Source organism: Melospiza melodia, chromosome 3 (assembly GCF_035770615.1).
Source record: "Melospiza melodia melodia isolate bMelMel2 chromosome 3, bMelMel2.pri, whole genome shotgun sequence".
Taxonomy (NCBI): Eukaryota; Metazoa; Chordata; class Aves; order Passeriformes; family Passerellidae; genus Melospiza; species Melospiza melodia.
The window spans coordinates 124,594,516-124,611,497 of record NC_086196.1 but is presented as its reverse complement, the minus strand read 5'-3'; the positions used below and the strand labels follow the sequence as shown (position 1 = coordinate 124,611,497).

At 36.6% G+C, this 16,982-nt stretch overlaps 2 protein-coding genes across 6 annotated transcripts in view; one reads left to right on the top strand and one right to left on the bottom strand.

The window, feature by feature from the left end:
- The window catches only part of PHF3 (PHD finger protein 3), a 50,683-nt gene extending 38,828 nt beyond the window's left edge, over window positions 1-11,855 (top strand). For all 5 annotated transcript variants that reach the window (XM_063152994.1, XM_063152993.1, XM_063152996.1 and 2 more), the window contains 7 exons: window positions 763-894; window positions 1,321-1,453; window positions 1,943-2,135; window positions 3,697-3,844; window positions 4,942-5,031; window positions 6,198-6,393; window positions 7,540-11,855. In XM_063152994.1, coding sequence (XP_063009064.1) covers window positions 763-894; window positions 1,321-1,453; window positions 1,943-2,135; window positions 3,697-3,844; window positions 4,942-5,031; window positions 6,198-6,393; window positions 7,540-9,713 — 3,066 coding nt within the window. In that variant the 3' untranslated portion in view covers window positions 9,714-11,855. The remainder of the gene's footprint in view (window positions 1-762; window positions 895-1,320; window positions 1,454-1,942; window positions 2,136-3,696; window positions 3,845-4,941; window positions 5,032-6,197; window positions 6,394-7,539) is intronic.
- A 1,611-nt stretch (window positions 11,856-13,466) lies between these two features.
- EYS (eyes shut homolog) overlaps window positions 13,467-16,982 on the bottom strand; it is a 700,592-nt gene continuing 697,076 nt past the window's right edge. Inside the window, exon 49 of the mRNA XM_063152992.1 lies at window positions 13,467-14,948. Within this exon, the coding sequence (XP_063009062.1) occupies window positions 13,750-14,948 (1,199 nt within the window). The 3' untranslated portion in view covers window positions 13,467-13,749. The remainder of the gene's footprint in view (window positions 14,949-16,982) is intronic.

The window sequence follows — 16,982 nt, the reverse complement described above, 5'->3', positions numbered from 1 at the left end:
AAAATAAATAGCGATGTATCACTTGACTATATTTTTCACGTTACTATTTAAGCAAGGCATTGAGACTGCTACTTAATATTTTTTTCTTTTTATTTCCCCAGGATGTTCATAAGTATTGTTGGTATTTTTCAAACAGATAAAGCAATCATAGAATGCTTGTTTCCTTAGTAAATTAAGCTTGAGAATATTTGGCACAGCCATTACAACCTCATCCTGGTGTAGGAAATGGAAGTGTGCTTTAAGAGGCAATATTAGAAATAATGGTTTGTATTTTATTTTATTGCAAGAAAGCAAAGCAGCAGTGGTATTGGAATTAGCATCTCCATTACTTTTAAAAATACCTTTAATTTTTTTCTTGAGATGAAGCACTAGGTTTATGTACTAAAAAACAAAATGTTGAAGAATTATACAAATTTGCATATATTTATATTCTGCATTGTCCCTATTATGATGGGAAAATAATGAATGTATTTTTTTCTTTAGCTCTTGGGAAATCAGAATTATCAGTATTTTAATTCAGTGTTGAAGGTTTGCTTTATAACTTATTTAAATGCATGCCTGGTAAGTACTTGCTGCTACGCTGTAGGAGAAGTTAGGCTGCTTCCCTGTTTGCTTTATGAAACTACTTGACACTTGCAAAATAAGAATGTATTACTTTTCTTCCTAGAGGGTTCCTAATTGCAATACTGTTATCTCTTACATTTTTGAATTTCCAAATTTTACTGTATGGGAGTAATTACACATAACTACTTGTTTTCACAGACAATTGAAATGATTGAGAAGGAGCAGAGGGAGGTTGAAAGAAGACCTATCACAAAAATTACTCACAAAGGAGAAATAGAAATTGAAAGTGAGACACCAATGAAAGAACAAGAGGAAGTAATGGAAATTCAGGTAGAAAAGAAAGCATGGCCCTACAGTGTGTTTAGTACATAGGCAATATGTTTGTGATGTATTTTGTTTATGATTCTGTTGTTCAAGTCTATAATTATCTGATAGTTTTTCTTTTATCTTTACTGACTTCTTGGCCTGGTGATTTTGTTGGTTTCTTTCCTTCTATGTTGTGTCTGTGACTGTATGATGAATTCTGGCAGTAGTAGAAATTAGAAAATATTCTAAATGGTACCTGAATATATTTGAGAATATCAATTAGTTATTGTAATGAATTTGAAGATTTTTTGATAGAATTTTAGGCTATGCAGCTGAAGGAAGAGCTATATGTCTGAAGGGAGGAAAATGCCATAAAACTTTTAAACAATATTAGGAATATTAACAGAGGAATTAAAAAAGCCTAACTGAAATGTGTTTGACTTTTCTTAGGAACCTAATACGAAGTTGTTTGAGAAGTCAGAAGAAGCTGAAAAGGATAAAGAAATAAATGAATCTGCATCTCCGGACACCACAAGTCAACATAAAAATCATCTCTTCGATCTAAACTGCAAAATCTGCATAGGTAATTTGGGAAAGCACATGAAAATAAATAGATGGCACTTCTATAATTTGATGATCATAAATCTCAATATACCTCAAGAATTTAAATAAATGTGGGTTTTTACATAGTTTGCTGACAAAGTTATGGAAGGAATGTTTTACTTCATAATTTCCAAAAGAGGATTAAAAGGATAGTCTATTGGCATAAACTTGTCTTCTTTTAAAAAAAAACAGCTTCAGAGTGTGCAATCCCTATGGTGGATGTACATACTACTGTTGATTCCTCATTTCTTCATCCTATGCCATCGCAGTGCCAAAAATTATGCTTAGTACTGCATAAACATCTACAATGTAATAATTTATGCAGGGTAAAATACGTGTAAAATATGTATCCTATCCCACTTCAGTGGCGATATGTAGTATTTTTGATGTGTCTTCCTTGTATTCAGAGAAGGTCCTCTTTCTGTTTCTTTAATAAAAAATGAAACCCCTTGTGCTTCATTTTCTGCAGGCCGAATGGCACCACCTACTGATGATGTGTCAGGGAAGAAGGTGAAGGTGTCTGTCGGGGTTGCACGGAAGCAGTCCGACAATGAAGCAGAGAGCATTGCAGATGCACTCTCCTCCACATCAAGTATTTTAGCTTCAGAATTACTGGAAGATGATAAGCAAGACTCATCAAAGTCATTCACACCTCTCCCAAAGTAATATAAGCTGTAGAAACAATACTTTAAAATGAAAGACATTATTAATCTTGTTAAGCTATTACATCTAAAGCTACTTTTTTAATAGTGTTTCATTGATCCATTTGGGTGCTTGAAGTCGTACACATATTGTTGTGATTGCAAGCTTCTAATTACCATATAGTTTACTTTCCCAAAAAGCCAATATTTTCTGGTGCAGCAAGGTTTAAAAAGATCATCTTATTACATATTCATATTAAAAAAAATCAGTATATAAATTTCATATTGTCTTTTGCTGTTAAGGCACATAGTGTACATATTGTGCTGCATTTAAATAAGTGTGTCTTTCTATAAGTGTATATATAAATATACACTTATTCAGGGAATTTGATATTACTCTAAACAGAGCATTTACACTGACAATTCAGGCTAGTTTGAAATTCCAAAGTAGTGCTTTTCTAGAAATGGCAGATAACAGCATAACAGCAGCTTGTTTGATGTTTTGCTGTATTTACTGTCAGCTCTCTCTTCATTTTCTTCCACACTCTGCTACTCACTAAAAAGGAAATTGCAGTTTATGAGTCTCTTTCTTTTTGGTATGAGGGAGGCTTTTCGAGAAAAACATCCGCTCCCAATTATTTAGAATTGACCAGAGTTCATGCTGAAATTTTGTCTTTATCAGGACAGTGTGATCTTTTACCAAGGATAGTGAACTTTGGTTTTTGAATAGCTTACAGCAAGTTCAAGGTAATTTCCAGTGTCGACAGAAATAAACATTGGTTACAGTGTTACTGTAACAATGCAACATCTGGTACTGCTGGGCAGCTTAAAACTGTTAATAGCATGCCTAGAATATTTTGATAGTAAAATGTTGGAAAATGTTGAAATATGTAGTCTTTTTCATAAGGAAACTCTCAGGTTGAGAAACACTCTCCTGTGAAAATATTGAAGTCATGCCATTAATTTTTTCAGCTGCTTTGTTGAAAAAACTGAGGCATTTTTTCAAAGACAGGAAAAACAGTTTTTTACAGGTGGAATTAGGAGGAGGCACTCACAGAAGGTGTGGAAGTGGTGCATAGACGAGAAGACATGAGGAGCCAGCTTGTGGTACAAAGAGAGAGTAGGGTGACACAGGCATTCAGGTGGTGGACAGACGGTGGCACAAGATGTAGGAGTTAGGAAAGCAGTATAGGCCAGCTGGCAGTGTGTTTTCATCTTTTACCTATGGCAGGGGAACATCTCTCTGGCTCTGCAGCACCTGTGAGTGTTTCTGTCCTCTTCAGTATAGAGAATTATAGATAATTCTCAGACAAAACAACTTCTCTGTTTTTAAAAAATACTGACTAGGGAATTAATGTGCTGCTCATCTGACTATTCCTGTACCATAGATCTACTCTACTGGAAGATTAGAAACATGGTTATCTGCCTGTCTTTTTTCATTAACCCTTCAGTATGCTTAACTGAAAAAAAAATTCTTTATAATACTACATTTCTGTGATAAAGAAAAATTAGGATTTACCCTGTCTTGCATGCTGTATCATGTTGTAAACTGAGTGGGTTTTTTGTTTGTCCTGTTTTTTAGGTCAGAAACGCCTGGTACTGTGGAATGTGAAAGTCTGTTTCTGGCACGCCTGAATTTCATCTGGAAGGGCTTTATCAATATGCCTTCAGTAGCAAAATTTGTTATTAAGGCTTATCCAGTTTCTGGCTCCTTTGAGTATTTAACAGAGGTATTTATATTTATTGAAAAGAATGAATGAACAATTCATTTATTGATTTTACCAACTTACTTACCTTGTAGACTAGTATAATGGTGGAAGACAGTGAGGCATGATCATTTTACTGAATGAAGTATTTGTGGGAGGACATTGGTTAAGTTCTATATTTGTAAGTCAAGCATTATTCATTACATGAACCTCTTGTTCATCTTCCTATCTATAACAGAAACCTGCGTAATGGAGTTTTTTTTGTTTTTTATTTTTTTGCCCATCTGGTAGCAGTTCTGGTCCTAACCTTGCATTGTGACTCAGTTGTCCCTGAAAAAAAACGTTCATGTAACATTCTCTTCCGTGTCTGAGAGACTGGAAAAGCATCTAACTGCTTATAATAGTTGTCTTCGTGTCACAAAATAAAGATCAGTGAGCTTATAAGGCACAATTTTCCTTCTTGACAGCTGCACAGGATGCATCAGCCTTCTAATTAAAAGAACTTAGGTCTTCTGTTAATAAGATTATTTTTACTTTGCTGTAGATCTTCAGGGAAGTGCAGGCCATGCAGTAATCCTTAATACTAAGGGATTGTTATATGAGTATCATGCACTTTTCAAAGCTCTCTTTTCAGAAAAAAATTATGTTTCTGAAAGTTTATTTTGCTTGGGAACAGTGAACTCAGTAGTATCCAAGAATTTACATCTTTATATACATGCACATGTAGGTTATATTTTCCCCTCATGATGAAGATTTTGAAAGTTTATTGTGAACATAGGTGTGGAGCTCTCATTGTGGTGTGATGTGATGGATAGCTTGAGTGTTCCCAGAGCACAGTGATGTTTGCAGTTAATGTTACCAGAAAGGATAAATTTTGCAAGGTATAGATGAATAGTATTGAATGATAACTAATTCATTATGTATTGGTAACTTCATACTGAAAATCTAAAATGTCCAAAATTTAATTTTGTTCTTCTGTTGTAACTTCTACAGATATTTTTGAATTACAATTTAAGGAATAAAAGAACTAAGTATGTTTTGAATTTTATGAAACAAATACTGGATGAAGGACATAGCACAAGATTTATTTGGATTCACATTTCTGTTGTCCTTTCTCATAGGATTTACCTGATAGTATTCAAGTAGGTGGCAGGATATCTCCCCACACTGTCTGGGATTATGTAGAAAAAATCAAAGCTTCAGGGACCAAGGTAAGAATTTTACCTAGTAAAGACTTGCTGTTTAATATGCATCTTAGTCATCCTAAAGATACTTAATTTTTTTCTCTTTGAAACATTTGCAAAATATGTGAACTTTAGGAGTATCTCATGGTTATGTTGAATGGGATGAGTGGCAGCTGCTGGCATTTTTTTTCCTACCTAACCTTAAACTGTCAGCTACTGTTTGAGAATACCTGTCTTTGTTTTTCACAGTAACTCATCAGAAATGTTGGGATACCACTTCACATGTCAGTTTTTTCAGTAGTGTTACATTGTGCAAAACCATCTCAGCGGCTCTTTGCTAAACTTATCCCACTGTGTGCCAGTAGTCCTTATGCTGGGGAGCCCAAAACTTGAAAGTCCTTTCCAGGTGATGTCTCACAAGTGCTGGATAGAAAGAAATAGGCATTTCCCTTGGTGTGCTGACTGCTTTGATTCTGACAGCCAGGTTGCAGAAGGCCTTCTTGGTATGGATGCATCACCAGTTGATACTGGGCTTGTCCACCAGGATCCCCACATCATTTTATGCCAAGCTATTTTCCAGCCAGTCAGTCCCCCAGCCAGCTCTGGTGCGTGGGGTTACTTCAGCTCAAAGTGCAAGATTTGCATTTTGCCTTTGCTGACATTGAGAAAGTTTAGCCTGTTATTTCAGCCTGCCTAGGTGCCATCTTAGTTTTTTGCAGAGGCTCTTATGTCCAATCTTCCAGGCTGTTCGAACAACATCAGCTCCTGAGCTGGGCTTTGGGCATAATTCTGGGATCTGAATACTCGTCTTCCACTATTATTAATGGATGTCTTGGACACAACAGAATACAAAACACAGCTTTCTAGTAATGTTAAGGGTAGAGACTGGAGTAATTCATTGGAAGCTGGCAAGCTTCCCTGAAACTTGTTATTTAGCTGTCTGTTAAAATATTGGCTCTTTTGTCATGTACTTCAATTAATTTTTTCATTCTAAGTGCTTTCTACTTGTTTTATCTAGTTCTGAATTATTTTTGGCCCTGTTTCTGTTCCTTCTGTCTCTTCTGTTCTCTGCCATTTTGGCATAGCTTTTTCTCCTCAGCACCGTTCTTTTAAATAAAGAGCAGTCAGTAAAAAAATAGCATTTCACAGAAAAATATTCTTGACCATCTTTTTCCTTCTCATTCTGTAAACAGGAGATCTGCGTGGTTCGCTTTACCCCGGTAACCGAAGAAGATCAGATCTCCTATGCATTGCTGTTCGCCTATTTCAGCAGTAGAAAACGTTACGGTGTAGCAGCCAATAATATGAAGCAAGTGAAAGATTTGTACCTCATCCCTTTAGGTTCCTCAGACAAAGTCCCTCATCACCTTGTGCCTTTTGATGGGCCTGGTAAGTACAGCTTGGAGTTTGGAATTTTATGATCATAACGCTACTTAAAGAAGTTGGCAATAAGAGGAAATGAAATTTAAAAATGCTATTTTATTCAAATATGGAATGAGTTTTCCATAGTATTATTATATTAGTTTCCTTGAAAAGATATCAATTTCCCCTCGCTAGATTATTGAGATACTTCAAAGATGAAAAGATTAGTGTTTACAGCCTTGTTTTATGTCTGCTACCTTCTTTCTCTAACACAGGAGGCTTTGTAGGTTTCAATTGCAGTAAACTGAGTTACACAAGTGGACTATGGTAGAAGGCATAAGTTCCAAATTGGTACTCTCAATTTAAAATAGTATTTTTCATTATTTTAATTGTTTTTATCTTTTTACTCAAGTATTCCAAAGTTCCTTACCAAAAAAATACATTGACAGTTTAAAACATAGATGGGCAAGGAAAAGAAGCTCTTGAAATGATCTGTGTACACTTGAGTTGATCTGTGTATGCTTGAGTTACTTTACATCAGTTTATCTTGGTTATAAAAATTTGTGGATAATATTTCTTTTTGAGATAGGCAGGGCCAAAATGAAGAGAGAATGAGCTAGAACTATTTTCTTTTGCCATTATATGGAACAAAATAGATGGTGAGGAGATGGGTAATAGTATGCTTTGAAACACAGCAGCTTTCCTGGAATGAGGGAAACATTTCTGAAATTTTTCCTGGTAAATCTTTGAAGGAGGATGTCTAATACAAATTGATGAGGAGACTTTTTGTTTGCAAGTGTTCTGTTTACTGTTTTTTCCCCCTATTGTACTTTGCTACCACTGTTACCATGTTGTAGCTGGATTAGACTGATGTTTAACTTCCGTGCTGATTCTGATGAGATTAGATGTCCTATCTGTCTCATACTCTCTGTTTGGAAGTTATAGTGTACTTGAACCAATCTTAAGTTGCAGTGCTTGAAGTCATAATTTTAATACTGGAAATATATTTTTTTATTATTTTAAGTATTGTTATGACAAGCAGAACAAATTCAAATGCCATAAGACTAATACTTTTGATAGTATATTGTAAGTATATGGGGGTTGTTTTTGTTAAAATTATTACCTTAACCAAAATATAAAGAGATGATAAATTGCTGTTGCAATTTTGTACAGGGATTGAAATACATCGACCAAATTTATTACTGGGATTGATAATTCGCCAGAAGATGAAGAGGCAGATTACTGCTGTTTCAAGTGTAACCAGTAGTTTTGCAGATGAGGCTGCTGAAAATACCTTGAGTAGCTTGCCACCAGAGAAGAAAAGCAAGCCAAGCAAACCTGAAGTCTCACATCATGATTTGGCACTAGAAGAAGAAGAGGAAAATAATTTTTTTAATTCCTTCACAACTGTGCTGCACAAGCAGAGAAATAAACCACAGCAGTCTAATACAGATGATGCTCCAGCAGTTATTGAACCGTTGGTGGAAAGTACCAAACATGAACCACCAAAGCCTCTCAGGTTTCTTCCTGGAGTCCTGGTTGGATGGGAAAATCAGCCTTCTACTCTGGAGCTAGCAAATAAACCGTTGCCCGTGGATGATATTCTTCAAAGCCTGTTGGGCACAACAGGGCAGGTGTATGAGCACAGCAAGTCAGAAGCAGGTCCTAGTGAAGAAATACCATTATTAAATGAACAGGCAGCCTTGAAAGAAGAAACCATGGATGTTGCTGAGGTAACTGCTGAAGCTGGTGAAGCAAAGACTGGTTTGGATGATCCTCAAGAATCCACTAATGCTGCTGCAACTGTGGATGCAGCAGCTGTAGGGACCTCAAGTTCTGCAAGAAGTACTGGTTCTTTGATAGGGCTGACTCTTAAGGGAAAACCTCCAGATGTCTCCACAGAAGCATTTTTAGCAAATTTGTCTGCTCAAGCACAGAATAAGGAAACTGAAGAAAGTAAAGAAAATGACTCAAAGCGACAGATACCAGACAAAGATAGTGTTGCACAGGAAGTTAGAAGGAGCACAAATTCCAGCTTTTCTTCCTCATCAAATTCAGGAAAAAAGCCCAGTGAGAACAATGTTAATGTAGGCTCTGCTGAAGGTACTACTGCTAATACCTCTAAATCGCCACCATTCATTAATCTTAAAAGAGATCCACGACAGGCAGCTGGACGAAGCCAGCAGACTAATATTTCAGAAAACAAGGATGGAGATGTTAGCAGAAATGAAGACCGACAAAATGCTTCAGGAAATGATCAAGTAGAACCAGAGAATAAACAACTTTCTGGAGAAGGGGGCTTAAACCTGTATCAAAGTGAGACTCAAACCAATGAGACACCGTTCAATTCAGCTGCAGCTAAGGCAGATAACACAGTTGCATCACAAGCAGAAGATACCAAACACTCACAGGAAGATGGATTGATGCAAAATATTGAAACAGTGAACTCATTTAGAAGAGGACAAGCCACAACTTCATCTCATTTTGAAACTGAAAACTCTTCTCGTTCTGAATTTATTTCCAAAGTCCCAAGCCCTGTTGCAAGTGGCAGTTTCTCATCTGTTGGACCTCCTCAGCAGAATTTTCAGCATTCTAAATCTAATCCACCTGGATTTCAGTTTCAGGCTCCTGTACCTCATAACTTCCCTCCACAAAACAACCCTATGTTTGGATTTCCTCCTCATTTACCACCTCCGCTTCTTCCTCCTCCTGGCTTTGGTTTTCCTCAAAATCCAATGATGCCATGGCCACCAGTAGCTCATTTATCAGGTCAGCCACCACAGTATGCCGGACCCATTGCACAAGGGCTACCGGTGGCTCACAAACAATCAAGATTTTTGGGACCAGAAAATTTTTTTCAGAGTAAAGACAGTAGGAGACCAGAAAGACGCCACAGCGATCCTTGGGGCAGAGAAGAACAGCATTTAGAGAGAGGATTCAGTAGAGGAAAAAATGATCGACAAAGACTTTACAGTGAAACCCATCACCAAAAAAAAGACAGACATGAAAAAGAATGGAGCAATGAAAAATACTGGGAGCAAGATTCCGAAAGAAACAGGCGCAGAGACAGAAACCAGGAAAAAGAGAGAGAGCGGAAGAGTAGAGAGGAAGGACAGAGAGACAAAGAAAGAGCGCGATCCCCACACAGTGATAGAGCTGCTGATGGAAAAAGCCCCAGAGAGACTAGAAATCCAGAAAAAAAGACAGAGAAGCCTAAAAGTGATGAACAGGCTCATGAAAAAGATAAGGAGAGGGAGAAAAGCAAAGACAAGCATAGAGAACGAGAAAGTGAAAAGAACAGAGAGAGACATAGGGACCACAGTGACAGAACTAAAAGCAAAAGGTAAAAAGATGCAGGCAGTCTTTTAAAATCCTATTTAAATAAACTGTTAGAGTAATGTCGTAAAGCTTTGTATGACAAAAAAAGAGAGCCTGCTAGGATTGTGCCATTGTTTTTTATTCTGTGTTGGTGTTTTGCAGAAACAAGTCTGTGTTTTGGTACCACTCAATGTACCAATACTCATCCTTTTTTTCATTATACCAACTATCGCTAGAAGTAGGAGTTTAATATTTTAAAAATTTTACATTGCTGTATATTCAAAATTTTAAAGATTTCTTTTTATTAATATGCAATAAAGGCTTAGGAATTTTCTTAGCTGAGGAAGTTGGCTTTAGTCAAGTCTGCAATATAGTTGCTGCCTTTGGTAATTTGTGCTCTCTTCTGTTTTAAGATGCCCTGATAATTTTAAAGGTCGTTTTCATACAATACCCTTGTTTTTAAATTGCACTGTTTTTAAAGACTGCAGCAAAGCCTCAGAATCCACATGTTACAACAAAATGTAATATGTTCGGTGGTGTGAAAAGTTTGGGGTTTTTTTTAAATTATTCAGTAGTACAAAAAGAACTCAAGTGTATTTCGTTATATTATATTTCAAGTTTTTCCTAAGCATCTGAAGCAGTTTGTGACCAGAAATTGGAAGGCTGAGCTGCTCGAATGTTACTGCTTTAAACTGCACTTGTTTTAATGAGAAAGCATTTCTAACCTAAATTCTTGAAAATTATTTGTAGTAGTAAAGTCATTTCTCCCACCATTTTCCATGCTTCAAAAACTTGAATACCTGAGCTTGTACATTACTTTGTGTTTTGCTATCCTTTTTACTGTAAAATGTAAATATTTTAAGGGATATTTTGATTCTAAAATGATAAAACTTTCTCACATACTGTGTGTGTTTGATTTCATAGCTGTGAAACTGTAGGCTAAATGAATACAGAAGGCTGAGTCACAGAATGCCACATTTGTTGTGCACTTTATAGCTCGGTTTGTTTTGAGTTTTGGAGAACAAAGAGGGGGGAGAAGGGCAAAAGTGTTTGTACCCTTGGGACTTCTGGTAACTTGGTATTTTGTGGAGCGCCATCTAGCAGTGCCAAACAACATGCAAATGTGAAAACAAAATCACCTACTCTAATACTTTTTAAAATACACTGGGCATCTTATTGAGTCTGTCAGAAACAACAAAAATATTCCACCATATAAAGAAAAACTGAGGTTTATTCTTCTGGTTTTCAGTGTTTTGTTTTTCCACTTTGAGTACACAACCTTACTACGCTGCTGACAGAGCATTTTGCACTTTGCTGTAGAAAAGCCTCTTCTTTTCAAAAAAGTCTTCCTAGTTTAACAACATCATAATTGTTAGTTTTAATTATGAATATATTTTAAGGTAAATTTTTACTTGGATACATTGCAAATAACTTCATGGTCAAATTGGCTAAAATTCAAAATATTGTGCTAAATAAAGGAGGTGGTAGACTTTTATTAAGTGATGTTTTTTCAGCTCATCGTTGAGAAGACTAATTAAAAAAAAATCCTCAGTAGATAAAAGCGACATTCAAACATCTTTAAAATAAAACTAGTCTTTTCCAAATTAATTCCATGGTCTGTAAAGCAGCAGTGCTGTTGAATATATCTGGTAGTAATACACGTGTTTTGTTGTTTAAATATTTGCACTAAGTTCTGTAGGCACAGAAATGCACTAAAGCATTGTTCTCATTTTTGGAGTAAGTTTTAAATTGACAGCTCTGCATATGAAGATTTTCTTTTGATCCATTCAAAAGTAGTCTACTCCAAGGTCACTGGTGATCTGCCTCTCACATGTGCATCAATCTCTGCTCTGAAAATAAACTGGAAGCAGTGAAGCAGTGAAAATTGCAACTGCCTGTATGGAAGGGATGGGAATGCTTTCTGCCAGAACTACCAGAAATAATTTGTTTAAAAGAATGTGTAAACATTTTTCAAGTTTGCTGAGTGCTTTGCCACCTGCCTTGTGTATGCAAAACCTGAAGAGAGCCACAGTAAAACAGCTCTTGAGGGAGAGTTCTGTTAAGTGTTTAAGTTAACAAACAGCAAAAGTCTCCAGGATTTATTCCAAGGATGTGAGTTAGTGTAATGGGAATAAATCCTGCTACTACAAGAATAAAGGATTTTACTTTTCCATTGCCTTCAGTCACTCTCCTTCCAACATTTGTGTTTGCTGGAAGTGCTCTGATTACTTGTTCCTTGTTTTACACCAAATCACTGCTCAGATCACACAAGGCAGTGTGGACTGCTGAGGGACTGGCAGTACAGCAGAAGCCCCAGAGAGAACAAGATAAACCTTAAATATGCTCCCTTCTCCAGCATCACGTGGCCATAAAAGCCTCTATCTAGATGAAACTGAAAGAGAAGAGTCTGGGACAGCTCAAAAGCCAGATGGGCTTCATGACTTTGGGAAGAGTTGCAGAAGCTCTGTTGCCTCAGACTGATCACTTGAGGGCTCAGAGCAGCTGAAGAAAATAGAATGAACCTCACAAAGATGTTCACAAATGCTTAATGAAACATCTTGGGGTAGCTCCCATGCACTTCAGTTATTGTTTAGTCACCTGTAACTGACTTGACAGTGCTTTCATTGCTAAGTTGGTAAGTGGTTAAGTATGGTGGCGTGGAAGCAAGTGTGTGTCACCCAGTTTTAGGTGCTTATGGCCATTGCCCTATAACATACACCCCATCCTCACTTCCCTCTCTGCCCCAAAATAGTTACTTGTTTCTGACAGGTATATGCTGAAGACTTGCATTCAGAGAATTTTCATGCAAGGAGGTAATGGTTTGTTATGTGCTTTTTAGCAATAGTAAAGTGGAAAAGGAAAAAGATACAAATCAATCACTATTTATTTTTATTTAATAATTTTAGTAATTTAGTAAGCCAGCAGTCAAATGAGAAATGTAGATGCCATTTTATATTATTGGCACATTAAGATGTATAAGCACATTAAGATAGAATTTGAAATTTTTTTTTTTGCTTCCTAAAGCAGAATATAAGACAGCTGTATGAGAAGGAATTTATTTTTTTGTATTCATGTATGAACAGCTCTGTTTACTTTTGAGACTATCAATTAATGAAAAATATATTTGCAGAAATTTGATTTACTATGACCAAAACCTCTGTACTTATAAATTTTTGAAATGTCGTTTAGAGGCATATAAGCCAGAAAGGTATAGGTAAAGTAGAACAGTTCTTGGACTTTTTAAAGTCTTAAGAATAAAAGTTACTTGTAGACAGACTGCCACATTGCAGTTATAAATCATTAAAGCCAAAGGTTTTCATGTAGTCACATAGGGGAGATCTCTGCTGGAGAAAACCAGGAGGCCTGTTTTCTCTCTCTAAAATTATATATGTTTTTTGCTCTTAAAATCATTCTTTAAGAGTAAAATCTTAGCAGACTTAAGAGAGGCTTGAATTCTACCCTCTTACATATAGTACATACAAGATGGACACAGATAAGGGAGTGAGAACAACTTTATTACCTAATTAGGGTCTTTTTGAACTTAACAAGTAATTATAGCTGTTGCATTTTTTAAAATTCTCATTACAATAAACGTGGATTTTGCCTCAAACATACTGTTTCTTCCTCCACCAATTTCAGTTTTTAGACTGGATCTTAACATTATAAAATAAACATTTTAATGATATTCAAGAGTTGAAGAAACAGGTAACAGTTTTCTGTTTTCATAAAGCAACAAACAACACTTGAATGATGGTTGGCTTTATAAGCTAATCCCTACCTCTTTCTTTACAAAACTATTTCCAGAACAATAAAGAAAAAAAACCCTTCAGACTTTCCCATTATTTTAAAGTAAATGCTAAAGAGTATATATAAATAATTCTATGAGGAAAACAGTTGATCATATTTTATATGTATGTGTTATTAATACTCCACATAAATTTGTCCCTTATTACTTTTTAAATGCTTTCCTATGTTGGTTGCTGAGTCATACACTGCCAGCTAACACAATAAACAGGAGGAAAAGGAATTTTGCCTTTTTAATAGAGTCTTGGACAGTTTTTTCAATTAATTTCCAGAATTTCCATCATGAATGTTGTATCCTTCTGCTTTCATTAGCTGAATCTTTTTAGAATCTTGGAAGAGCACAACATCTTTAATCTTACCAATGAATTCCTTCTGGAAAAGCCCTGTAGTGACTATATTGACTTTCCTGCCCATTTCAAACCCACCAAAGTAACAAATGCCACCGTAGTTTAAAGCAGTGTATTTTCTTTGTGGGTCAATATCTTCAAAAAGGATTAGTTCCTCATCAAGATAAACCTTAACACAAGTTTGGTTTTGAACTACAGTAGTGAAATGCCATTTTCCATCAGAACAGGTGAAATACTTTCTGTGCATTAGAGGAACAGAGATTCTTTCTCCAAGATTAATTACAACTTTTAAAGTTCCATTGGCAAGACCAATAGCAAGGAAGTCATTATCTTCATCTTCACTTTTTCCCATCCATGCTATTAAGCCTTCAGTTTGATTGGTAGTAAAATTTAAAGAAAGGCGGCTGTACTGGAGGTCTCTTTTTCCATAAAAAGGATCTGTGTATTTAATGTAGGAGTTGCCAACAAACTTTGCTATATAAAATTTCATTTTGTTATCACAGTACTTACCTGTCCAGCCTAGTGCACATGCACAGGTATATGAAAATGAAGAAGGTTGAGGAATACAAAGTGCATGAGACCCACACATGTTTTGTGAACAGTGAATGGATTGTTCACACTTGGTCCCTGTCCAGTCTTTTGGGCAAGAACAAGAAAAGCCTGAGTTTCCAACTTGACATGTTCCATTATTTTTGCACACAGTGTAACCACAGTCTGTTCCATCACAGTCACCAATGTTGGCTCCACCCTTGGCGTCAGTCACGGTGAGATTCAGTTCCCTGTTGTTTATAACCATTTCTCGAATACAACCAGTGAAGCCTGTGGGCTCATTTTCTGTTGCCATTGGATTAACAAGGTTTAAGGAGGATACCCCCCCAACAAAAAAATCTGAGTGTGTGTCTAGTGCATTCATTCCAGGACTGGCTTTTTGAGTAACGTTGATACCATCCAGGTCCAGGTAGCCTTCATTACCAACTCTTCCTGCATTAAGTAAGTGCCATGTGTTTCCATTTGTGTGGACCTTCTGAAGGGTCTGTAGGATGACTGTTCTGTCTCCAAGGTTGTAGCGTAACTGTGTAAATCCATTTACTAATGATATACATAGAAAATCACCTGTAAAAAACAGTATAAAATATTTTTAAGTTTTAGAGGGGTGTACTGAAGAACAACATATTAATGATTCTGATGCTTTCATGCCTGCATTTCCTTGTATCATCATTATATCTAAATCACACAAAGGGATATGTTCCCTGATGAGCTGCTTTTAGCCTTTTTTTTTTTTCTTCCTCATTATTGGAAACTGAGCCCATGTTTGCCTCAAAGTAAAAAGCCCAGCCTTCTGAAATGCTCTGCTTTTGTGCAAAGACTAGATAACTGACATAGGAGCAAACAGGATCACTTTGGCATCTAGGAAGTGTGAATCTGTGTTCCCATGGAAAAGAGAAAAGTTTTGGCCAAGTTACAAAGGCAGAAATACTCTCAACTTCAATATGTTGAATAAAGGCTTGATGGATTTGTCAGTTTAATGAACAGTTTTGTCTGCATCAGACATACTCTGCTTTCCCTGAAGGCTCCTTTTCACAGCAGGGATGTTTAGGTTTAATAATCTGACAGCTGTAGGAACAGATATGTTTTTTATTGCATTGTTCTTCTAGAGGCCTTTGTGACAGGAAGTATTAGAAGGGAGTTCTCTCTTCTTGTACTATCAGTGTTTCTGGCCTTACGGGCAGTGTAAAAGGAGAGAGAGTACCACTTGAAAATGTACTTCCAAGCATGAAAAAGGAAAACTGGGAAGGGTTAGGAAATGGGAGACGGAGAAGTTTGTAAGGGCAGCAGTAGAGCCTAATAGGGGAAGGTGACAGGGAAGCAGGAGAGAACAGCAGAAAAGTCTGCAAATTAAAGTTTTGTTCTCAAATTTTTTGAGGTTTGCCTGTGCAATTTAACTTTTATATCTTACTTTTGGAAACAATAGGCATCAGGTTGTTATCCATTAAACTGGTAAATGTTTGTTTAATTTGAATGCAAGCTTTCCTAATAGTTACCAGTCCAGTTTCCTTAAAGATTAAGCATTCCTAAGGGTGGACCTATCAGAATGATGAAGTTTGCTTTCATGTGTGTTTAATTTTTGAGTATTTCTAATCCTTGAATTACATTGCCTGTAGTGGAATTGAATGGCTTAATTTACTGAAGGCTTGTGAAAGTGGCCAAAATTATACCTCCCTATTCAAGAGATGTTCAGGTTGCCGTTTAGGCAGGCTAGAGATGTTTTATTTGTATTAGTGGCTGTAGAGCCCATCATGCCTCACCTTCCCTGCTCCAGATACCCATGGGAAGAACAAGAAAAAAGCTCTTCCTTCTTTCAACTCTGGTGATAGCAGAGCACTCCCTTCTAGCTTGCTAGTTCCAGTTGTGATAATCTGGTTTACTTCTCTGTATTAGTGTTCTTTTCAAGGACCTTCCTTGTTTCTTTTTTTCCAGAAAATTAATATAATTTCCTTCACTTGAGATTTCTCTTGCTTAGTGATGTGGCTTTGTGTGCTTGATTTTTCAGCACATAGTTTGAATGCACTCGTCTTGCTTTGTTCCAGCAGTGTACATAACCCACTTGTCTATGTCTTTTATCAGGCCCTCAATCCTAGGGTAAGAAAGGAAGATAAGGAAAAGTTTCTGAGCTACCTCTTTGGCTGCCTTTGATCCCCTCTCCTTCCTGGACATGCAGACCTGTGTAAGGACTCATATTTTGCTGTCTAGGAAGGAGGAAAACATCTGACCAGGGTTACTGTTGCATCTGACCTGCAATCAAGACCTGGAGAAACTGGCAGTTCTCCAAGACTTCCTGACCTGCAGGGGAGGGTTTTGGTGGCTTTGCACATTTGACAATGATCTGTTTTGGAATCTTATTTAGTCTTATTGCAAGAACAAATCTGTGAATCTGCTGTCTACAGTGTAAAGAAGTTATTGCTGAATGTTCTGGCACAAATTTGAAGCTTCACTTCAAACTAGAGTAACTACTTCTACTTTTGAACAAAAAAATTACACTTCCAATTTCACCTCTCCCTGAGGCCTTTCTTATTCCTCTGATTAGACCCTATCTTTTCACAAATGATTTTCTATTTTAGTTGTTTGCAAGAACATGATGCAGTCAGT